At 38.0% G+C, this 24,471-nt stretch overlaps 1 protein-coding gene across 5 annotated transcripts in view; it reads left to right on the top strand.

Annotated features, from left to right (window-relative positions):
- Window positions 1-24,471, top strand: part of sbf1 (SET binding factor 1) — a 103,162-nt gene that overhangs the window by 59,247 nt on the left and 19,444 nt on the right. For 2 of the 5 annotated variants that reach the window (XM_088923130.1, XM_088923132.1), the window contains exons 10-30: window positions 2,974-3,051; window positions 3,266-3,379; window positions 3,767-3,895; window positions 4,645-4,743; window positions 6,820-7,024; window positions 7,270-7,382; window positions 8,271-8,420; window positions 11,055-11,123; window positions 11,412-11,570; window positions 11,771-12,030; window positions 12,353-12,525; window positions 12,618-12,691; window positions 15,514-15,706; window positions 15,875-16,002; window positions 17,409-17,584; window positions 18,642-18,719; window positions 20,354-20,490; window positions 20,974-21,181; window positions 21,390-21,586; window positions 22,044-22,181; window positions 23,384-23,461. In XM_088923130.1, coding sequence (XP_088779256.1) covers window positions 2,974-3,051; window positions 3,266-3,379; window positions 3,767-3,895; window positions 4,645-4,743; window positions 6,820-7,024; window positions 7,270-7,382; window positions 8,271-8,420; window positions 11,055-11,123; window positions 11,412-11,570; window positions 11,771-12,030; window positions 12,353-12,525; window positions 12,618-12,691; window positions 15,514-15,706; window positions 15,875-16,002; window positions 17,409-17,584; window positions 18,642-18,719; window positions 20,354-20,490; window positions 20,974-21,181; window positions 21,390-21,586; window positions 22,044-22,181; window positions 23,384-23,461 — 2,956 coding nt within the window. Of the gene's footprint in view, window positions 1-2,973; window positions 3,052-3,265; window positions 3,380-3,766; window positions 3,896-4,644; window positions 4,744-6,819; window positions 7,025-7,269; window positions 7,383-8,270; window positions 8,421-11,054; window positions 11,124-11,411; window positions 11,571-11,770; window positions 12,031-12,352; window positions 12,526-12,617; window positions 12,692-15,513; window positions 15,707-15,874; window positions 16,003-17,408; window positions 17,585-18,641; window positions 18,720-20,353; window positions 20,491-20,973; window positions 21,182-21,389; window positions 21,587-22,043; window positions 22,182-23,383; window positions 23,480-24,471 lie in introns of all 5 variants that reach the window. The other 3 variants (XM_088923131.1, XM_088923134.1, XM_088923133.1) reach the window with 3 other exon arrangements.

Below are 24,471 nucleotides of genomic sequence, written 5' to 3' on the forward strand. Positions count from 1 at the left end.
ACGCCTCCAGACGTCCCTATATTAGAAAGTGGTATAGATGACAGAGGATGCTGATAATGGGGAAAATTTATTTGAGGTATTAAGAATTAGGGGAGCTCAGCAGGGAGTACCTGTATATGATGGAATAAAAACAGATGCCGTAGGAAGTACTCATCCTGCAGTGAAGAAAATACAAAGGAATCTGAATTATATCAGGTGAGCTTGTAGGTAGAAATCATAAACCAAAACATCTTCATGAACAAATGGCTTTATTAACATAATGACAGAACCTGCATCTCTTGAAAGACTCGGTGTATCTTTACAGGATAGGATGGATCATTTTGTTTTATGACCTATATATGTATAGTTGTGAGTGTATACATAAAAAAGAAGGCTAAAAAAGAAGTACAGTATAAGTAAGTGAAATGGTTTTCAAGCAGACAAGAATGCACATTATAAATACTCTATGAGCGACAAAAACACTTGAAAAGGGCAATCAAGGGGAAAGGACTTGCGTATTTACAGAGAGAGCCAGAACAGGTTATTTTCCAAATTGTGCAGGGAAGCAGTAAAGAAAGCCAACAAGGGTGTCTGGATATATGACAGGTGCAGATATATAAGAAATGTTGAAATGCTGAAGATCTAGCATACAGTTTTATAATTGTGTTCATATTATAGTGCAGCATAGTTTGCTGTTATACTAGAAAGACTGTAAAAAAACAAAATAACTGCTGATGCCTCACAAAGTGTAAAAATTGATTCTTCTCTTTAGCCAGGAGCAGGGGCTTAAATTCAAGAATTCAGATTTTGTAAAGGAACTGGCTTTGTTAGCTCTAACAACTCCTCTTTCTGCAGCACATTGAGCAAAACAGGATCATAGGACACAGTGTACAGTACATTGATATTAAATGCAGAGGTGATTGCAGAAACGTTTGGGGAAAACAGAAGAACAGTGTGTTTGGACAATAGTAGCCAACAATTTTATGTAAGGTGGTTATTGATATCATTCGAGAATCAGCTGTCCACTAAAATATAACCAATCAAATAAAATGTCTATTTCTTTGATGTTAATGAAGAGTGATTGTGTTAGTGCTATCATATTGCTTTAGGTCTTACTGTATGGTTTGCCATTTTCTTATGTTTGTCAGGTTTGATTTTGAGTGTGTTGTGTTGGGATTTCTTATTTTTGACTTGACTCACATACAGATCAAGTCTTGGACTTATACAAGACTTAATCTGTATGTGATTGGGAAAAGATCCTCTCCTGAGTCATTGCTGTTATTTTTCAAATTGTTGAACAGATATTAGGGCTTTAACAGTAGTCAGTCCTGGTATTTCTATGAATATTGTAGAGGATGTTATATAGAGGGATTATTTCTAAGTACAATATAAAAGATCAACCATTCATTGACTATTTTAGAACATTTTGTAAATATTTGTAGATTTTAACTGAAAATATGTTTGTGGCAAATATTTTGCTTGCAGCTAAGAATTGACTAAGTGTGTAAAATAACTATCGGGAAAACATAAGAATAAATAAGAATAATCAGTCAGTGCTTTAATAAAACGATAGTTCATTTTTTACCCTGAAGCTGTGTGACTTACCAGCAGTAATTATTCTGCATTGTCTCAACAATGCAGTATTTAATAATGACGGAGGGTACAATATAAACTCATTTGGTTAATAAACTCTAAGACAAAAAGCTTAACTCATCTTTCACAGTGATTTATCCTTGTTGTAATTTTCAGTGTACAGATCACTTTTGGAAAAATCTGTGTAGTTGTCAGTATTACTGTTATATTCCTGACATGCTCAATTAAAAAAGCCCAAAATGTGTGACTATTAAAGACAACTTAACAAAGAAGGGTTTTAGTTATTATAATTTAATATTCTATATATTTTATATACTGTATATAATAGAAGTTAATCGTGAGACAAAATACTTTTATAAATCTCTATTTACAGTAGTTTACAGCTTTGTCAGGACAAAAAATTTGGTTTATTTTCAAAATAATTGCATTCCCATTTTTAAGTGTACAGAATTGTCTGCCTTTTCCTATGTAGTGCTTTCATACTTTAAACCACATCCTAGAGACGGGAAGTACTTGATAACTTTATAATAGCCTGTGTTGTTAAGTACTTCACAATACTGTGCTGTTATTAAGCAGGCGTCCCAGGATGTGAATTGCCTTAAGTTTCGGACAAAACAGTTTTAAAAAAAAGGTTCATTATAAAAGAAAAATGGAAATAACACATTCTGCCTTAATGTGAAAAAACATTGTTTTTTTCTTTCAAACTTAGTCATCATGCCCATCGGATTACAATAAATTAGTTGCTCAGCTGTTAGTTCTTCAAAAACATTTGATGCAACCTACTGTAAATGGTCAGAATCGAATTGCTCTAGTGATGGTCTCCAGTGCTGACGAATTAAATGGATGCAAGCACATTTTTGTGTTTCTTCATAAAACATATGTCCACACGCCCAGCATGCAAACTTTTATTTCTTATCATCTGGAGTGCAGACCTAGCCGGGGTATGTGCATGGAGCCTTCTCCAGTCTTTCTAATCTCTTCGAGTAAATATAATGTGTACTGGGGTATTTGGGCACAGGGAAAACATTTTGGAAGAAAGATGTTGTAATATGTCTTCAGTTCACTTGGTTTAACTGTATTTGAATCAATGAAGCTCTTTTCTGGTGGGTCATTACCTGCTAAAAATAATCAAATTTACACATTTCATCAACACCAAATAAAGCTTTTATAATAGCCAAGATGTTTACAACTTCTTTTAGTATTTTAGAGGCTGCAAATTGACTCCATATTTTATTCTGGGAAATCATGGTAGAAGTATTAAAAGTTAATTATTATTGTTTTTGGGAATGTTAAACCTTTTTGAAATCGTATTCTGGCTATGGAGTTTTTATTTTTATCATTTCCATGCTTCCCTCCAGTGCATCTGGCAGTTTATTGGAAGTGAATTGTTTTTCCTTTTAGGTTCTGGATCCTGAATTGGAGGTTGCAGATCATGCTTTTCCTCCAACTTCAATACAGCCCTCCACCCTTAAAATCCAGGTAGTTAGCAATGGCTTTTTCAACTTGTTTTTTTTCTCATCTTGTCCATGTGGACCATATGCAATGACTATTAAGAACATTTAATCAGACTGAACTTTATTAAAAGCATAATTCTATTAATTGCATTGATAAACCGCTACGTGTTAAACATTTATGGGTATTAATTATAAAGCGATTTGTTTAACTTTTTTTCTTTTTATGACCCATCTTGCAGGATAAGGAAATCCGTGCTGTATTCCTGTGGTTGTTTGCACAGCTGTTTGAGGGCTACCGCTGGTGTCTGCATATCATTCGTATCCACCCGGAACCAGTCATCCGATTTCATAAGGTCGGAGTCACGTAGCTCCCTGTGTTTATCAAACATCATCAAAAAACCAAATGATTATACACATCAGAAGTTACATATACATGATGCAAAGCACTACTTTGGAATTACTCTTATACATTCTGTTACTCAGGTGTGAGTAACAAGCGACTTGATAAGCTATCAGAGTGCACTACCTCTTGGTTTGACATTGGAGTTTTCACTGTGTGAAGAGACATCTGTACTGTTTCCATGTGTAAACTGAAGGTGTGTCCTAGTAAGCTCTGTTTATGTGCAGATTATTGAGGACAGTCAAGGAGACTGGGCTGTCAAAGGCTTTGCCCGCTGAAGATAAGATGACAGTGTACAGCAATGGTATTCTTAAATATTTCCTTTATTGCTTTTGTACAGGTAGCATTTCTGGGGCAGAGAGCACTGACAGAGGATGACTTTCTGATGAAGGTTTTGGACGGGATGGCGTTTGCTGGATTTGTGTCAGAGAGAGGACCTCCATATAGAACAACTGACCTTTTTGACGATGTAATGAATATCTTCTTTAATTGCTCTTATTGCTAAAGTTCACAGCGAAACAGAAGAAAAAAAAACTGAGGTTTACTAAGATCCTAGGCAAACATCTTCTAAATATGGCCTATTAGTGCACTACATTTATACCTGGCTACAAAAGTGTCTTTCATGTTCTTGCAGTATGACTTATCATACTTAGACACTGCATGCTCTTCCAAAATTAAGGAATTTAGGGATTTCTTTGCTAACTCAAAGACATCAGCAGACAATTGCTGAGGATACAGCTTTGTACACTATTATTTGTGTTTTAGGAATGATTTGGCGCAATTGGCCATTTTGCTAAAACTTTTGGCAGTACTATTTGTAAACAACCATTTGTCTCCAAGCATAATCCGTAAGTATCATAAGATCAATCAAGTTCACCTTTGACTGCATGTGAGAAAGTGAGCTAATCTAACTGAATCCACCATAATTAAGGAGAGACATAAATGGAGAAGTAACAGCATTGCAAAGTAAGCTACTTAAAATATAAATATTTTGGGATAAATATTTCATATAAATTATTAACTTTTTTATTTTGCCACTAATTTTATTACTGTATTGTTCATAAGAAATACTTTTAAAAAAAGGGTTCTAAAATAACATTTTGTGTAGAATTTCAGTAGTTTACCAATACAATATAGGCAAAAGAACAGTGTAGCACTTGAAATTACACCTTGTGCATCCTCTGCTGTACTTACTGGCTTGTCTGCTTTGCCTCCCAGCTCATAGCTAATGAGGTTGAAAGGATACGACTGGAAGAAGGAAACCCTCACAAAGTAATGAATCACATCAAAGAGTTGGCGGAACAGCTCTTCAAAAACGTATGTTTTTCTTTCAATGCCCTACTGTCCTGTGCGCTCCAATGAATTGAACTCTCATGTGCTTTGCTGTCTGACGTTTTTCATGGTGAAGATTATAGGGAAGCTTTCTTGGTAAATGAGAGGTATATGTAGTAGAATGTTCCTACAAAAACAAATTATGCATTCAGGCGTATTTTGTCTAGTCCCTGGTTTTACGTTACTGTTTATATTACTCGGGTACCTTGTACATTCTTAATACAACATTGAGTGTCATGAAGTTAAACAAAATGATGATAAAATTTGTGTAATTACCTTTTAAATATTTGTTTGGGGGCAGCTATCCACCATAAACTGAACAATCAGTTGCCAGATAAAATAAACCATGACATCATCATCGCTTGATTTGGTTAGTTCTAAACAAATTAAATCTGGGTGTGTTGCCATATGCTTTCAGAGTAGGCTTCATTTGGTAATAATCTGGTTCAAACTAGTTGAATAGTAACAATACTCAGGTGAATGTGAATATTGAAGCTATGAAAACTTATGTTGGCTCTCTTTCTGCTTTTCAGTGTGGAGTTAATGCTTTCTTGTTTGTTAAAAATGTTCATTACATATTTACCCCCCAAAGCCAGTATTTGGTGGAAGGACTATTGACAGTAATTACAGCAGCGAGTCTTTTTGGATAGGTCTCTACTGACTTGCACAGCGGGGATTAAGCCATTTTACACCCATTTTTTCTTATTTTCTTCTTTACAAACTAGTCAACCTCTGTAGTGGTTGTTGAGGGTCGTTGTTTATAAGCAATTTTCAAACCTCTGTGCCACGAGAGTTTTGTATTGGATTCAAGTGGGGAATTCACGTGGCCATTCAAGAACATTCACTTTCTTCTGGTTAAGCCTTCTTATATAGCATCCAGCCTTGTGCTTCTGGTTGTTGTCCTGCTGAAAGGTACATTTACATCCTAATTTTCGGTCTTAAGGAGACTGAAGCATGTTTTGGACTAAGATTTGTTTGTACTTTCCTCCATCCATTTTATCTTCAGTCTTGATGAGCTTGATCACTCTGCTGATGTGAAGCTGCACCATAACATTAATTCTGCCACCACCATGCTTGACAGAAAGAGTGGCGTTATGCATTATGTTTGGTTTTGGCATTATTTCTTCTTGTATGACCACAAACTATTTGCTACAAGATTGCAAGATCCCTTAAATGCTTTCATGCAAACATCACTCAGAGTTTTGAGATGGGTTTTCCATACTGCAGTGCAGATTAACATTGTTGAGTGCCCAGGATATTGTTGACTCATGGACAATTTCTCCCATCTTAGCTCTCTCAGTGCTGCAGTTGGACCGTTGGTGGTAGTGTAACCAGCTTCTCCTTGCATGGCTGTTCAGTATGAAGGGATAGACTGATATAGGCAGCTTCTGGGTGTTTTCAATACACCTTCTACTTCTTAATGATTGACTTCAATGTAAATATTGATATTCCTTTTAATTTTTTTAAAATAATGTTTTCCTGATCTGTGCCTTTGTACAACTTTAACTGAGGGACTTTACAGAGAAAGTACTTATTCTGAAATAATGTTAATGCACTGTACCTTTTAGTTTTTTATTTTTATTTTCAGTTTTTACTGATGTTTTACTTTACTCATAAATGTGTTCAGTTTCAAAACTGAGCACTCACTTTGAACATTCAGGTTTTGACTAAAATATTCATTTTAAGAAATCTGTTATGCACCACAAATCAACAAAATATGAGATCATTGGAAGAAGGTGAATATCTGTGTAATAAAAAATAAAAATTTAGTGCTTTTAGATTTTCACTGTAAAAAAACAAACTATTGTTTGCCTTATGCAGCCAGCTGCCTCAAATTGTGTAACCAAGATATTGATTACAGAGTTAAGAAAATGTTTATTTAAAAAAAATATAATCCTTAAAATGGCCTTTTTTATTCAGACCTATCTACAGTTTTTTTACCCCCTTTATTATAGAGTTGCTACATTTGGGGAAAAAACACTATATAGACCTGCTTATTAGAAGTACTGAAGATGATGAACAGCAAGGTAAACCCTTGTTTTAAAAAATATATATTTTCAGGAGAACCCATACCCAGCAGTAGCCATGCACAAGGTCCAGAAGCCAACTGAGGGCTCCCACCTGCGATCCCATCAGACAACCTTCCCTGTCCTGGATGACGTCACAGTGCAGCTCTTCATTGACCATGCTGCTGCTAAACTGAAAACAGCACCTCCTGCTGTCAAGGCTGAGAAGAAATGCATGGTTCCATCAGGACCTCCTCTTAGTAAGTTTGTTGTTTTGTACTAGGTTATGGGGCTGAGTTTCAGGGTCTAGTGAAATGTCACTTGGTGCTCTGCAATTAAGCTCTAAGTGGGCAATTCACAGAATGTGTGTCTAATTCTTTCAGAACATTCATCTGCAAATTTCAGTTCATCATTTCTTAAAATTAAGGAAACAAAAACATTGTGCAAATGTTTGTTATTGCCATTGTGGTTTCTTAATTAAAACAATCTGGAATTGTTTTTCCAGCTGCCATTGTGGACAAGAACGGAAATGTCCTTGCTAACAGTGCCCGGAGATTGGAGGTGGTCAGGAACTGCATTACATACATCTTTGAAAACAAGATGTTGGAGGCGAAAAAGGTAGGTGTTGTGCACGATTAAGAGCTCTGGAGATAAAAGTTTAATGTTTTCATATTCTGAGCTTGTTCAAGTGAGTTTTGTTCTTAATGAAAGACTGTTACCTCTGTAGGACGCAGTTTGACTCTTACAGGAGACAATGCTCTTTTCACATCATCCCCAGGACGTTTTAAATAAAGCAGATTCTCTGGTGGTGGTGTTCTGCAACAGCTCTGTAAGATTACAGTACTTAAAAGGTTTGCGTTACCTGCAAAGGTGATGTAATTCTTCTGTAGCTAGTACAACTGAAGTGACTGTGGTAGAATTCATTGTTGCCCACAAGAAAAAAGTTTGAAGTTATCATTGGTAAAACTTAAAGCCTGATTTTTATTTAAATGCCAAGAGCTGACAATACAAGGTATATGTTATGGTGGTTTCATTTCTAACAAAATATAATTGTTAGTGTAAGCCTATTGCATTCCTAGGTTTTGAAACAATACTTGATTTAGTGAAGTAGTTTTTTCATAAAAAATACTGAAAAAAGTATCTTCTGCATTTTGGTGAGTTCTCATTATCCTTTTTAATCTACATTCATGTGACAATGAAGATACCCTCTGTATTCATAAAGCCACATTAGGGGGTATATTTGTCCTGGTATTCATTTTTAGAATTAGGTCCTTTACTATTTCAATTATATTATAAAGGAATATTAAGGAAGTGCTTTTCATTTTACCAAGTGTCCTTTATAACCTTGTGCCTCAGTGGCACTGTTGCTTTAGAATTTAAACCGCAGTTCACCTAGTTTTTCTCCAGCGATTGAATTCCTGGCTTGTGTTAAGTAGTGATTCGAGAAATCACGCTGTTGGGTGGTGTTTTGATATTTGCCCTGCTCATTGTCCTTTCCTCCGCCAGCTGTTGCCAGCGGTTCTGAGAGCACTGAAGGGGCGAGCTGCACGGCACTGTCTGACACAGGAGCTGAACCTCCACGTCCAGCAGAACCGCGCTGTGTTAGACGACCAGCAGTTTGACTACATAGTCCGCATGATGAACTGCACCCTCCAGGTGACTTGATTTTGCATCCTTATTGCAGTCTATCTAAAGAGCAATGAGTGAATTGCACTGTTTCACTGGAATGGCATGCTCTGAATCATCAGATTTGTGTACTGACTGACTCCCACTGACCATTACACATTTTTGGTTTACTTTTATGAAAGTATGCTTTATAATAATAATAATAATTGCTTACACTTATATAGCGCTTTTCTGGACACTCAAAATGCTTTACAGGTAATGGGGACTCCCCTCCACCACCACTAATGTGCAGCATCTACCTGGATGATGCGACGGCAGCCATAGTGCGCCAGAACGCTCACCACACATCAGCTATTAGTGGGGAGGAGAGCAGAGTAATGAAGCCAATTCATAGATGGGGATTATTAGCAGGCCATGATTGGTAAGGGCCAATGGGAAATTTGGCCAGGACGCTGGGGTTACACCCCTACTCTTTTCGAGAAACACCCTGGGATTTTTAATGACCACAGAGAGTCAGGACCTCGGTTTTACGTCTCATCCGAAGGACGGCACCTGTTTACAGTATAGTGTCCCCGTCACTATACTGGGGCATTAGGACCCACATGGACCGCAGGATGAGCGCCCCCTGCTGGCCCCACTAACACCTCTTCCAGCAGCAATCTTAGTTTTTCCCAGGAGGTCTCCCATCCAGGTACTGACCAGGCTCACACCGGCTTAGCTTTCTTTTACTGTGTTGTGCATCCCACATCTGCATGTACAGGACCCTAATAGATGTGCTTAGATAGATATGTTTCTTGTAGTAAAAATCAGTTACTAGGGACTGAAACCAAGTAATTGTTCTTTTGATAAAGTGGTGCTAAAAATGTTCTAAACAAAAGTGACACATAAACATAGGTGCAAGGCAACAAAGGGCAGAGTGAATTGTATTTTGGAGCTTCCCATTTTCAGTGTTTATTTTCAATCCCGAGTTGACTGAAGTTGAACTTCAGTCAATCCCGAGTTGACTGAAGTTGTGAAAAACACAACTTCAGTAATTATGAAACAGGTGATTCATTCAAAGTGCATGTCTTAACTGAGCTCCTGGTTATTTATTTTGTTATTTCTGACACTGATCGCTTGTTTCTGAATCTGATTTGTATTTCATTCTGGCTATTGCCTGCATTTAATTCTTGTACTGTATGTCTTTAGAATTTGAATGCTTTCCTTACATGTGGCACAGGAGATCTACTGACAAATATTACTTAGCATAAAATATCCATGCACTCATATGAGATAAAAACATGAAAATTTTATGTTTCATATCTTATTTATGCAGCATTTAAGATTTTAAAGATGAATTTAAAAAAAGTATCTAAACCACAGGCAGTGTTGAAAACATTTTTACTTATTAGTACACAAGGATCGCTTAAAGAGCAGTAATTATAGTTTAAAGGAAAGTGTATTATTTGACAGTTAGTACAGCCAGAAACCTTATATTATAATCAGTTCAACTGTTTAAGGATCACAGATGTGTGGCAATATCATTCCTAGTATTGTAATAAATAATTAACCTTCTGTCTTTATCACTATAAACTTGATTAAAAGGTAAAACTATGAAAGTATCAGCCTAAACACTGTAATAAACAGTATATTGGTTAAAGTCATCATAAATATTTCACAGAAATGTGATTTTTTTTATACGCCATTTGCTATGAGGCAGTGTGTTGCATATTGGGGGAGGTGCTGGTTAAGGAATATTATTCTGTATGCTTGAAAACGTAAATACATTATTCAGCTTAAAGACAGCACAGTGGTGTGATGGTTAACATGGGGTGGGGGTGCTGTGTGTATGGAGTTTGTATGTTCTCCCCGTGTTCACGTGGGTTTTCCTCCAGGGGGTCCGGTTTTCTCCAGCAGTACATACTGGTAGGTTAACTGGCTTCTGGGAAAATAGGCCCTAGTGGGCTCGTGTGTGTGGTTAGAAAATGGATGGCTGGGTACTCAGCTTAACTGCAGTTAACACATTGTGCAAACCACACTAAAAACAGTTTTCATGGACTTGACGACCCCGTCTCCTGCTTGCTTAATTAAAGGTTAGTCCTGACTATTGACCAATTTAAAAAAATACAAATTGTGTAACTGAAGCTCTGGTTTTACTTTGAACTTTACAGTGGATATTTCACTGGAGTCTAAGACTTGTTTTCTTTAAATTGTTACTAATTTTGAAAAGCACTCCAAATTCCTGGTATTTCTATCACTGCTTTGTAGTATACATATTACACTGAGAATTTACTGTAATGTAGGTACAATATAAGCTTTTGTTATGGCTCGGGGTGGCATGTCTGTTTCTCTAGAAGCAATGCTCACAAGCTGTAATATTTCAAGGTAAAAAGATACGGTATTGGTGTAACATATTTTAATCCCATTATCATGCTTTTGTTTTACACACTAGAAACACTTTACCAGATAAACATGGGAAAGCTATCTTTATGCATACATTACTGAATTTGCCAGGTAGCATTATTTCTGCCTTTAATTTTCTGGATAAACTCCACAATTTAAGATTAAGTGCTTTTGATCCTACTGAGACTTAAAGTGTATGGAAGGTGTATATAATTCTCAAAAAGTGTAGACACGTTATCTTATATTTAAAGGAAATGTTTGACCCTGGTTTGTTTCTCTTAGGACTGTTCTCACACAGATGAATATGGAATAGCAGCAGCACTTTTACCCCTTGTTACTGCTTTCTGTAGAGTAAGTACAACAAACTTTATAAATCATCAGTGCATGATGCAAGAAAAGGTTAAGATGTATTTTGTAGGCAAATATCCTTCATGCCATTGTGCTCAGAGGATTTGTAACTTGAATGTGCTAGATAGCTTCTATGATTCCAAAAAAGTAAGTTTGCAGTTCTGTTTAGGTTAAGAGGTGTAGTTGCTCAGGTAGATCTTTATGGAAGAAAAGGTTATCTTATAGATGCCAAAACACCGTGTCTAAAAGATGTCTGTATGATGAATGAGTGCTTTTTGTCCTTACTTGTAGAAATTGGGAGCTGGAATCACTCAGTTTGCCTACAGCTGTGTTCAGGAGCACTCAGTCTGGACCAACATGCAGTTCTGGGAGGCCATGTTTTACAGTGATGTCCAGAACCACATCCGAGCACTTTATGTTGAAGTCAGTGAAGGTGAACACCCTAGTCCGGTAAGAAAAATATAAATTTGGTGTTATTGCTTAGAGTCAACTAAACCTTAATAAATAAGAAAAAAAAGTGGTATTTCCTTGGATGTATTTGTGGAACTCTTCCTGGAGGCTGCTTTTGTGGAGGGGAACCCAGAGTTGTAAAAGGTGATGAGTGTCTTTGTTTCAGTTGCAAGCCCCCCTAATGCCTCTGTCCAAACCAGGACCAAGAGGAGCCTGTGCAAGAGGCCAAATGTGCGCTGGAAATAGCTTCGGAGCAGCGCAGGCTGTGGCCAACCCTGAGCAAGGAGAAACAGCAGGAGCTGATACAGAAGGAAGAGAGCACCGTGTTCAGCCAGGCTATTCACTACGCCAACCGCATGAGCTACCTGCTGCTGCCCCTTGACACCAGCAAGAACCGACTCCTGCGCAGCACGGGCCTGGGGGATGTGGAGAGCGTCAGCAACAGCTTTGTCACTAACAGGTCGGTCAGCGTCGCCAGACAGAATAGCAACTCCGGCAGACGGGCACCTGCTTTGATTCCAAGTGGAGAGACCTAGAAAAGAATGTCAGCCAACGATAAAGCTATAAAATGTTCTGCTTACAAGTGTACTGCGCTCGTATCGGAAAACAAATCATTATGAGCCTTCTCTGGCTGAGCTTCAGAGGATGTTTTGGGGATTTGTAGTTGTTTGACAATTAAAATGCAAAATGTGCTATACATAATTAAAAAAAATTGTCAGTTTTCATCACAGCACGCCTGTATTATCAGCTAATGCTTACACTGGTCTTTGTGTCCTGAACAGCATCGCGGGAAGTATGGCTGAGAGCTACGACACTGAAAGTGGCTTTGAGGACGCGGAGAGTTCTGATGTTGCAAACTCTGTGGTGCGGTTCATTAACAGATTTGTGGACAAAGTTTGTAATGAAAGTGGTGTGACCAATGAGCACCTGAAAGCCCTTCACACCATGATTCCAGGTACTCTTTGCATGGAAGCTGTTTTCACAAGATGCATGTTTTGGTTTGGCTTGTGCTCTTAAGTGACAAGGGAATGACGATCTCTTTTACAGATATTGTTCAGATGCACATCGAGACCCTGGATGCAGTTCATAGGGAAAGTAAGAGACTGCCACCCATACAAAAGGTAACCAATTCATATTTTTATGTAAAGCTGGAGAAAGGCATGTAGTATACAAGCAGGGTACGCAACACTTCAAAGTCCAGTACCGATGCAGGTACGTCTGGGAAATGGCATCATGTGATTAGCAGCAGACAGCTGTGCATGCTGAAAAAGTTGCCCCCGTAGTATAGCTCTCTAAATTTAAACAACAGAAGAAAATGCTTGCATAACCACATGGAAGGGTGAAGTGGATCTTTTGTTTGAAGCATTTCCTACTTACTGTTGGTAAGTGCTGGTGTTGAGATGACAAATGCTAAATTACTTTGGACACAGATACCTGCAGTTAATTTGTCAACTTCATATGCCTTGTCTCAGAGTACTGTATCCTTCAAAGAATATTACTCATTCCCACAAAAGGAACTTGTACTTCCTCTATGGGAATCCTAGAATATTGCAGCTTTTATTGGAAGCCTTATCATTTTGATCTTGGCCACACCTGCATTTCAGCCTGCTTCAGGTTATGTAATAGCTGTGTGAAAACAGCAGATTCCTGTTAGTGACTAAAGGGCATTAATCTGTCATAGGTGTCTGAAAACCCTGAACAGGAATGCAGTAGAAAATCCCTTGTACTCTCATTTAGCACATCCTCTTCCCTCTTAATAAATACATTTAATAAAGCTAAAGCCAAGACAGGTGAGCAATGTACAAGGCCTTAGTTTAATTTTTCAAAAACTTTTATTTATCCATGCTTGATTTGGATAATGCACCAAATATAATACCAGTATGTCTTCTTCCATTTCAGTGTGCTTAATATGCTGTTCATCTTCTAACCATATCCAGTGTCTGATCTGAGGTACAATACAGAAACCAGCTGTAATTCTGAGGCAGCTTTTCTTAGTGAGAATAAAGGGACAATATCTGAGCCCCAGAACCTCTAACTTGTGCCTTATTAAAAGTCTCAAGTCTTGTTTTCAGTTTCCTAGTGATGGAGTGTTTTGAAATGTAAGATACTGTATATTATTTAATGAGAGATGTACCCAGAACAGAGCTCTTTACTTTAATTAATATATTTATATTATGTAATTATTTAATTGTTTTTGTTAACAGCAGCACTGGTTAACACCTGAACTAACATTAACAAGCCTTTTTATTTATTTTTTGCACTGTAGGAATTACGCTGAATGATTTTGTCTGCTTTGTCTCTTAATCCTACAGGCCAAATTAATTTTGATAAGACGTGTTAGTTTATATTCAGAAGCTGGATTAAAAATCAATGTTGTGTTTTTAATAATTGATTTGGTTCTTTGTTAATGTGATGTAATTGCAAATGTGTTGTTTTTTTTGTTGTTGTTGCAAGAGAGTCTTGACTGATTTCTCATACAATATTAATCCCATTTACCTTTAACGTGACTGTCAGTGCATGGCATTTTTCTCACATGGCCAGTCATTTAACTCTTTAGAAACACTCATGCATATACAGAGCACGAGTTGAAAGAATAATAGCTTCTGAAAGGTTAAACAGCATTGCATAACTGTGTGTCTAAACACATTGCTGCACAGACCATGGCTAACATACAGTGAGCCTAGTTACAGGTATACATCATTGCACTTGACTTTCTAAATTCCCTTACCAACTGCCATCATAAGTTCTTAAGTCACTGCTGGATATGAGACTTTCCACGAGTTCTCTTCCTTCGGGGTGGAAAAAAACGCAATAATACGACACCAACATCCCCAATGAAGAATGTAGCCTACTTGAAAATAGAAAAAAATAAATGCACCAGCAACTATTGAAAGAAGATACATTAACAGAAATAAACAGAGAACAAAGAGGAAAACAAAACAACCGTGTGGACTCTCAATGTACTGAAAGATTAATTTAGAAATTATGTGCAGCAGATTTAAAGAAATAAGCCATTGAATCCCAGAGCAATAAGTACCACTGGTGAGCACTTTTATTCCCCCATTTTTATAACCCTGAGATTCTCTAGTTTTTTAACCTTGAGATCAGGACTTTGGGAAAACATTGAGATAACGGAGAATAGATACGGACTTTGCAGCTGTCTCTCACAACCGTTTTACAAATAAGCACAAGAAACTTGACAAACCCTAGAAGTGAGAACCTGTGGCGTCTCATGTTTGTCAGGCCTGGTGACCCCATTTGTCTGAACAGCATTTTACAAAATTTTACAAAATCTGTTCTCAAAATGTCCACCTCCTGATGCAACAAAATCTCCACCAGAGGAGAACAGTGAGCAGTGAAGCAACTTCAGAAAGCTGGCCTGCAATCCAGGGAAATGATGGCTACAGCTGGACATTGGTCAGAAAGCAAATCTTCGAAGCTGCTGGAAGCACACACTGAAAAATACAAAAGGCTGGGGTTCAATTTTATCTTTATCCTCAACCCACTTCAAGATGCAGTTTTCATCTCCACGATAGCTGTTTTCTGGCCTTTCTCATTGTCCAAACCATTTGCGTCACTGGCTTGCACTCCATCCTCTGCATTTGAAAGCCACTTTCGAATCAAGAAAGATTTGCAGTTTACCTAAACGAGTCCATGTTGAACTAAATAAGACTATAGTCCAGTCCGAAGTGTTTTAATGATCTTTTTTCCCTCATGTGACAAGTAGCCGTGATATTAGCAGTATAAACCACACTGGGCTGTGAGGTTCTGGGGATATACTGTATATGAGCTCTTCTCAGCAGCGTCCTGTTCGAGGTATATATCCTCCACATGGCCCGTCGTGGTTTATACCTTACATCTGTATATATATATACTGTATGTGATGGGTGGAAGGTGGTAGGTAATTAGAATTTATGGTGGTTTATTCTATTTTGTTTTCCAGCCTAAGCTGCTGAGGCCAGCACTGCTGGTGGGAGAGGAGCTGGTGATGGATGGGCTGAGGGTGTGCCTGATAGGAGACGGTAGAGAGGAGGCCACTGGGGTGTTGGGGGGGCCTCCTTTACTCCCAGCAGAGGGTGCCATCTTCCTTACTACCTACAGGCTGATCTTCAAAGGAACTCCCAATGACCCCTTAGGTGAGATAACAAAAGAGGCACACAAGGGACATTTTTCATTAATTCACCCTGTATCCCGGGATTTGTCAGCATGAGATCAGCTGCCTTTTTCTGCATTGGAAATGGAGATCTGATCCACTCACCTCTCTGTGCTGCAGAGCTCGTTAACAATTCCCTCTGTGTTTCCAGTGGGAGAGCAGGTGGTAACGCGGTCATTCCCCATTGCATCTCTAACAAAGGAAAAGAAGATATCTGTGAGTCTGCAGGCAGAACAGTTCATCCAAGAAGGCTTGCAGTTGCGATCTTGTACATTCCAGGTAAGAATGATAAAACCATTCTGAAAGGAAAAGAAAAGAGATGCAATGTTTTGGCTGTGGAGCCTTCCTCAGGTGTGAGGGAGAGAGGGAAGCAGACAGATAATAAAGCATGGGAGAACAAAAAACGGGGTAGTTAAGAAGGGGCCGGGAGCAGGGAAGAGAGTATCGACACTCAGGGATAACAAGAGGAGAGGTGTGAAGAATTATAAAACGTTTCAGTAGCCTCAAACACAGCAGTAGTATGGAAGTGCATGTTCAGCTAAAACTGTTCTTACTCCTTTGGAATTTAAACTGCATTATCATTTCATATAAGCCTGTCTGACGGGGTCAGGTGTCCACATCCTGGCTCTAAAACACAAGCACAATAAAAAACAAGTGCCTTCAACAAGTATTGTTTACAACTCTCCATATGTTTTATTTTCTACATGACTTTGATCATGTTCTTGTAGCATGAATGTTCACAGTTCTGCACAGAATTGCAGAGATGCCCTTCTTCAAGGCCTGCTGCGTGATGTAACACAGCTTAACTTTTTCTCTTCACAAATCTGTGCAGAAACAACACAGCAAAACACAACTCGGGAAATCCTATCCGAACCTAAACAGGCACAGAAACCTTGAGTTAAACCATCTGCTTTATCAGTCTTACTTCTGTTTTACACCTGAATATTCCCACTGTCTACAAAGCCCTTAGAATCACCCTCAGCAAAAATAAAATATATTAGTATTGCATTCAGTGCATGTTATTAGCTGCCCCTCTATACATGAGCCCAGTGGAAGACAGCTGTGACAAATTATCAGTCTACTTCTGCTTCACTCTCATGGGACTACTAGTGTCCACTGTCAAGGTCACTTTTTTTTGCAAGACATCTGCTTTTCACTTTGGGGGAAAAAACCCTTATACTGGGGTGGTGCGGTGGCTCTGTTGGGCCCCTGAGCAAGGCCCTTAACCCCAACTGCTGCAGGGGCACCATATAAATGTCTGTCCCTGCGCTCGGACCCCAAGCTCCTGTCTGTGTGTCTCATGGAAAGCAAGTTGTGGTATGTGAAAAGATAAATTCCTAATACAAGAAATTCTATCATTAGTTATATGGCTAATAAAGTGATCTTATGTTATCTTATACGGCAAAGTGTAACACAAGATTAATGGTATGAGTTGCTTGCTATGGAGGCCCCACAGAATGAATGGGTGAACATCTGTGTCTTGTAAACCAAAAGGTGCCAAAAATATGTTTCCAATTGAGCAGCAAATGGTGGACCATTCTGAATTTTGCACTATTTTCAGCAAGAAATATTAAAAAAACAAGAGTGTTTGGCATTTCATCTGAGCAAATCTTTGTCTCTTTTCAACACTGGCTTGAGAAGTAAAAGCTGTGTTATTTTTTTTCTGCTTCCTCCCTGTGCGGCAGCTGATGAAGATCGCTTTTGATGAGGAGGTAGCCTCAGACTCGGCAGAGATATTGAGGAAGCACATCCACAAGCTGCGCTACCCACAGCATGTCCATGGGACATTTGCTTTCACTGTGGGGCAGTCATCTAAGCTGGTGGTCGAGCACAAGCATAAGGAGAAGAACCAGTCTTTAAAGTAAGATTGAGTTACCAGGCTTTTGAGCATTTTATTTCAATATCAAGTGTGAGCAAAGCTGTTTGATATCACCAAGTCATATAAAATATGCTTCACTTCCCAGCATATGGGAAGTAAGAACTAACATGGGTTAATTTGATCAGTAAGGGGCTCCCTGGGGAAATTTGTAATGATTGTGGGATATCCTGTCGATAGAAGTATAGGCATGTTTTTGTTCACATATACTGTATCTAAGCTGATGGACGTTTTATGTGAAATCTGCTAATTGCATATGGGATGCATGTAGTAATAGTCTAATTTTTATACTATGTGATAACAGAACAAATTTAACTAACAAAGTGCAAGACTACACACTGGTTAAGTCTGTATGCAGCTGCTTGTAATATATAGGACAGAATATGCTGGATATCGGCTAGATATTTTCCTTATCATCCTCCATGATTTCCACGGGTTTTGAAAGGTTATCTCGCAACAAAAGAGATCGAAGTTCAAAGTTCACATGTCAAAACATTTTAAGAATGCTTTGGATGAGCTTTCAGGAAAGGAATTTACAATTAAAGCTGGTTAAAGACATTGGGCTGCAGTCATATGAGCAGTGGGAGAATGATGTTTTCTAAAGCACAGCCATTTCACCAGTTTTTTCGGCCATTTCTGATTCCCTGTTCTGGTGCTATCCAAGCAAATTAGTGAGGTTTTTTTGTTAAATGCTACACTGATAAAAATATCACAAATCCAGTTGTTTTGACATTGGCACACTGTATAAGGAGGTAGAAATGGACTACTGTTCATTTTCACTTAATATTCCTTGTTTGAAAGTAGTGGGTTTCTATCTCTTTATGATGGTGATTTTTATAAATTCTTTTATAAGCACAGAATTTTTTTTCTAGTTTCTGATTGCATTATAACCCCTTCTGATGCAGCCGGAAATGCAGTCTCAACTTACTGTCTATATGTTTGTTTTCTGCATTTTCAGCTGCATGTTTTTCTTCATTTTCGTTATTCATTTTCTGTTGGTGGCAGCTTACCATGTACAAATGTATCTGTATTTCTGCCTCAGTTCTTGGCAGACGAACGAGTTGTTCCACGGTCTCAAGTCGGGTGTTTTAACCATGGGGCGTATGAGCCACTCAACTACGTAAGACTGCAAAAAGACTACCAAAGCATTTTTATTTAGAGGGTATGGAAAGAACATTAGCACTGGCAGAATGTCTTTGTGAGAGAACAAAAGAGGCTCAGGTCTGCCTCCTAATGCCATTATTCTTTAGGGTGTCTTATTCAGATGATCAAGCAGCATTGTTTTTTCCCATGCAGTAGAAGGTCGCATGTTCAGACTCATTTTTTGGGCTGTTTTCTTGAGGGAAAAAAATAACGAACACAAGTAAGCGATCACAAATTCCACGTATATGACATACACTGCATCACTATGAAATACTTAATGCTAAAACACTACTAGGTTGTCATACATTTGCATTGTAAATAGAACCTTTTTTTGAGAAATATGTTCATCGTTTGTGTAGGAATATGCAAGGAGCCTGTCCTAAATGTATTGTTTTATTATATACATGCGCACACCTACGAATAAAGGTGTTGATTTAGATTCTATGTGAATTTGTTAAAACTTAAGATTACGGGTTGTAACTGGCGTTAATGAACATGATAGAAATTAAATGTATTTAGAAAATATTAATAGATTTAAACAGTATACTAACATAAGCATGAGACTGCCTAACCTCAACTAAATTAATTAAAACCTAATTGTGATCATAGCCTCATCCCTAACCTTAAGTCTAGGAACACATAGTAATTTATAACAGTTTCTAACATCGCAAATATTTATAGACATCTCTAATAGCAACCTAAAGTGTAAGTTTTAATTTGTTAGTTTGTTAGAAACAAAATAAGCTTGTAAAAAATGTTTCGATAATAAATTCTAAAAAACATGTTGTATGCACCTGTAGTGACTCCATATTCATACTTTATATGCCCATGTCCACATTAGTAAGACAAACAATTTGGCTGTAAATAATGTATATAATGCACAAGATCCAATCTGATTCGTTTGATCTTTGCCAGTGCTAGTGATTTATTTCAGACTCTAAATGTTTTCAACACTGGAATTCCTCTCTGCATGCCTTTGGTGCACCTTTGATCCTGGTCCTTTTCTGTTCCTTATAATTCTTACCCTGTAATCAAGTAAATATGGTTTTTAAGGTCAGTGCCAGTTCCAACACAAATCAGTATGTCTGTAATTTTTAAAGAAAGTGGGTGAAAAAGCTGGTGTCTGGGTTTTGATTCTGATAAATTATCAAATGTGTATTATGTATTAGAACAATCACATCTGATTCAACCCCAGTCATGGCTTGGGAATACCTAGCTCTGCTTTAGAAAGGGTTTCTTCTCTTTGCTTTGTGGTTTCTTTAACATGGATGGGTGCCGTTCGCAAGTCTCTTTATGCTTCATGTAATACAGTTTGGTTTCAAGTCACACTTAAGATCTCAAAAAGTTCTTTATGGACGTCGTTTTGAATCATGTGCTTCACATTCCTGAATTTCATTTTAAATTGAAGGTAGAAACTTCAATGATAAGCTAGAGTTCAGTTTTATTAATTAACTTCAGGTGGAAGGTTTCTCTTTATTTTCTAACCCAGTGGCTTTGGTTAAGGTTGCTCATTATTCTACTGCATGCCGTCTTTATAGAGGTTTATGACCTATATGTTCTCTCTGTAGGCACATTTACTTCACTGTGAATTTGTTCATCATTTGAATGCAGGACTCTTTCCAAGAACCTCATGAAGAATGCCAAGAAGACCATTGGCCGTCAGTATGTGACACGCAAGAAGTACACTCCTCCCACCCCAGACTACAGGAACAGTCTCCAGTCTCAGGGTGATGAAGATGAAATCTCGGGTGAGCAAATTAATCCCTCACTTTGACCTCTGTGACTCTATCAGGTAAAACAAGATAGAATATATTGAATTGAATTCCTTTCACTGTTTATCGAGGCTAAGCATTTCTTAAATTGTGTTTGTGCCGTGACATTTCTGAACTAGGATGCTTTGTTGACTTTCATTTTCTTGATATTGTTTAAATAAATTAAGAACATAAGAAAGATTTCAAACTGTAAAACAAATATGTTGTCATGTAGTGGAAGACAGACAAATCTTACTAGAAATTTTCTGAAGGATACATATTGGTCCACTTTTCCAGTAATGAAATATTTTGTTGTAACTGTATTTTATGAAGGAAAGGAATGTCAATAGTCTCTGTTAGACTTGCACCTGCTGTAAAACAAATTTGTGCTGTTTCGATTAGGACAATCGAACATAGCAGATTACAAATTGCTTTTAACCAGTTGGTTGCTGCTTTCTTATGCATGCTCTGCCCCATCAGTGTCTGAAGAGGTGGACAAAAGCTCCTTGACTATGTCTTCCACCATCAAGTCTTCTGACAGACAGACAATGAGCAGTGTTGTGGAGCGGGCGTGTTGCAGGGACTACCAGCGGCTAGGCCTTGGTACACTAAGCAGCAGCCTGACAAGGTCAAAGAATGAGCCTTTCAAGATCTCTACTGTGAACCGCATGTACACTGTCTGTCGAAGGTAAGCTGTTCAGAGCCAAGGTTCCGGGCATTTGCTTTCTATAAACAAGTCAGTCTGAATTACCCTAAAATATGGTTTTTAGTACAAAAATTAGTCCTTTTTGATGATGGTTTTTCTTTTTTTTTTCCCCTTGTAAGCCGCATTATTTCCACTACAAGATCAACATAGCGATCTTTGACCTTGCTTTGATTTCATACTCCTGTTGCAGCTACCCCGGCCTATTGATTGTACCGCAGAGTATCCCAGACACTACCATCCAGCGGATCTCCCGCTGCTACAGGCAGAACCGCTTCCCTGTAGTATGCTGGAGAAACTCACGGACCAAGGCCGTGCTACTGCGGTCTGCCGGCCTTCATGGCAAGGGAGTGGTGGGCTTCTTCAAATCCCCAAATGCGCCAACAGCAGGTAACCAGTACTTCTGTCTACACACCCTCTGCATTAATGTATGGTAGGCATGCAGAGATCTAGAATGAGCAGGGCAGAAGAACCGCAAAAGTTCAGGAGGTATAATCATGGGTCTTTCCCATGGGTCCCAACCACAGAAGATTACAGGATTCTGGAACTGAAGCCAGTCAGACCACAAGGAACAAAAGCAGGGAATTTAAAATGATCTAAAGGAAACTTCAGCCGCTGTGTAGACTGAGCATTTCTTGTGACTTCTCGATCAGGAATTTTAACTGTGGTTCTATCTATATATAAACAAGTGACGCTAATTTCTTCTTTTTTTGCTTTGTGGTATTACGTTACTCATGCAGTGTAGCATGCCTCTCCCAGAACTAAATGAGAGTTAGTTTTTAGGTTATTTTCTTTGTTAAAATATATGGACTTTATGGGCTTCTCAGTATATTTTTGTCTTCTCCAGGACCCTCCCAGACAGACTCCACCAGTCTGGAGCAAGAGAAATATCTACAAGCCATTATCAACTCCATGCCTTCCTACTCAGATGCCAGTGGAAGAAACACACTAAGTGGCTTCACCTCTGCACACATGAGCAGCTCAGGTTAGCTTGCACTAAACCCCATGAAATAACCTCTCCACACACTACAATACCAATAATGGAAGAGATGGATTTTTCAGGAAGATATTTTTTAGCTGTCAGCTGCACTCCATGTTGAATCTTCAGTAAAACTCACTTTAAACTTTCATTCTTTTATGGCTTTTTCTAGGTTGTTACCTAATATTCCACAATTTTAAGGTTAAGGCTAGTTTGTGTAGCTAGCGCCTGGTGGATGATGCGTTCTATTTTTGTTTTTGTTTCTGTAATTTAATCTAAATACGTAATAGGGCCTGGGGGAGCTCATCATGATGCCATCATGAGGTGTCGTAAATCTGTGAGTAACAGATCTGAGGAGGAGACAAATGAGATGAATTCAGTGATACATGAATAATATTAATAATGAGACATGATTGAATAAATAAATATCATTTTGAATTCCAGATTTTATCTGGTCAAAGTACCCCACAGATTTTACCAGATAACTAAGAGAATGCATGCCAGAATTCAATGGAATTACACAAACAAAATGTAGAGCATTTTTTTTGTATTACAGCATGGTTCCTTAATTTGTCAATTTAATCTTTTTAAGCTGATGAAGAAGATCGATGGCTATGCCTTTTATTTCCCCTTTTCAGCGTTTATATTTTAGGTGCACAGTAATTACTGTATTGGATCACCAGTTTTTAAAATCATTTTTTTTTTATATTGATTTTACATCTGTTACTTATTCAACTTATCTCATAACTTGACAATATATTTTTTGTACCAGTTGAAAATCAACAGCACGAGCATGATGGAGTACAACTCCAGGAAGCTGTGTATATAAAATCAATAATGAATCAATCTCGCTTTCTTTTTAATAGAGGTGTGAGACTAGTAGTTTTTGTATTAAATCAATTTAATTAAAACAATATTTAATATGGTAATTAGCACTTTATTTTGATAAGTCCCCTTCCATGTAGCCTAACTAAAACATTTAGGTGTCTGAGCTGGCTTAAACAAACATAATGGACTTAAATGCTTTAAAACTTAAAAAATGTTTTGGCTAGTTTTTCTACAGTAACTTCTGTGCTTCTAAAAAAAAGTTGGAAAGGACTAAACCCACCTACATGTAATTCTGTGGAGTAAATTCAAATTGTTAGCAGTGCACGGTAAGCAGCTGTTTGAACCAGTGATTTGAAGATGTGCCTGTGGCTGTATTTCAGATTCTTCAGATAAGCAGAGGCAGCCAAAGATTGGGGCTCTGATGAAGCAAGTGATGGGCACCAAAGAGGAGCTTCCAGGTACCTTTAGCAGGGGAGGTGAGGTGAACCCCAATCCTATCCACAGAAAGAAAAACGAGGGGTCACTCCATCCTCTCAAACATTTTTTTGTTTCATTACTACTTGCCGTCGTGCTGTGTTCTGCATGCAGCCATATGTTTTGCAGTGCCCATAGGTAGCAAGTTAACTGCGTTTTTCATGTCATTAATTTGTGGTCAACTCAACGAGAGATGATTTGGTGATGTTTGCAGTTTAAACAGTGTGTTATTTTCAAGGTTCTTAGAATTATATTTCAGTATCAAAAAGTAAAAAAGGAGCTGAAACCTGAGGTATTAGACTTGAATTTAACTATTCATATATATATATATCCTTTATTCATCTACAGTATATTGTCCTAAATTAAGCGATATTCCATGCAACACTTAAAGCTTTTTTAACACATGAAATATTAGTAATACTTGTCAGGTTAATTTTATCCAACAGTCTTTTTTGTTTTTGCAAAGAGCCAGTAAACATTGCTGATGGGAAAATAGAGCAGACGTCAATCTGCTTTAACTGTGGGTTTACCAAAACAGCGAATATTATAGAGCACTTCTGTCAGCACTTCTGTCCTCTTACCTCATTCTAGTGTTTCTCATTAAGTGCTTGATTGCTCAGTGTTCTGCTTAGTCTTATTGAATATGTTACTGTTACTCTTTCCCTACCTCCTCCCAGTTACCTCCTGTGACTTGGCTGAGTGTCCATGTGGAAATTACACTTCTTGCATGGAAGTTGTAGTCAGAGCATGCAGTCTGCTCTCAGGATGTAGACAAACGTGAAAAGATGACTGTCTATCGATATAACCAGTATACTGTATGTACTGTCATGCACAGTTGTTAGAACCATCTAAAGTGCCTCACAGTGTTACATGAGTGGGCTTTTGACTCAACTTTAGAAAACGAAGCTCAGTGTGTGAAAGAAGCATAAGGGAGCAAATATACATTCCATGAACTCAAAGAAAAAGCATAAATGCCGAAATTGAGTTTTTTTTT

This window comes from Atractosteus spatula, chromosome 8, assembly GCF_055471065.1.
Source record: "Atractosteus spatula isolate fAtrSpa1 chromosome 8, fAtrSpa1.hap1, whole genome shotgun sequence".
Lineage (NCBI taxonomy): Eukaryota > Metazoa > Chordata > Actinopteri > Semionotiformes > Lepisosteidae > Atractosteus > Atractosteus spatula.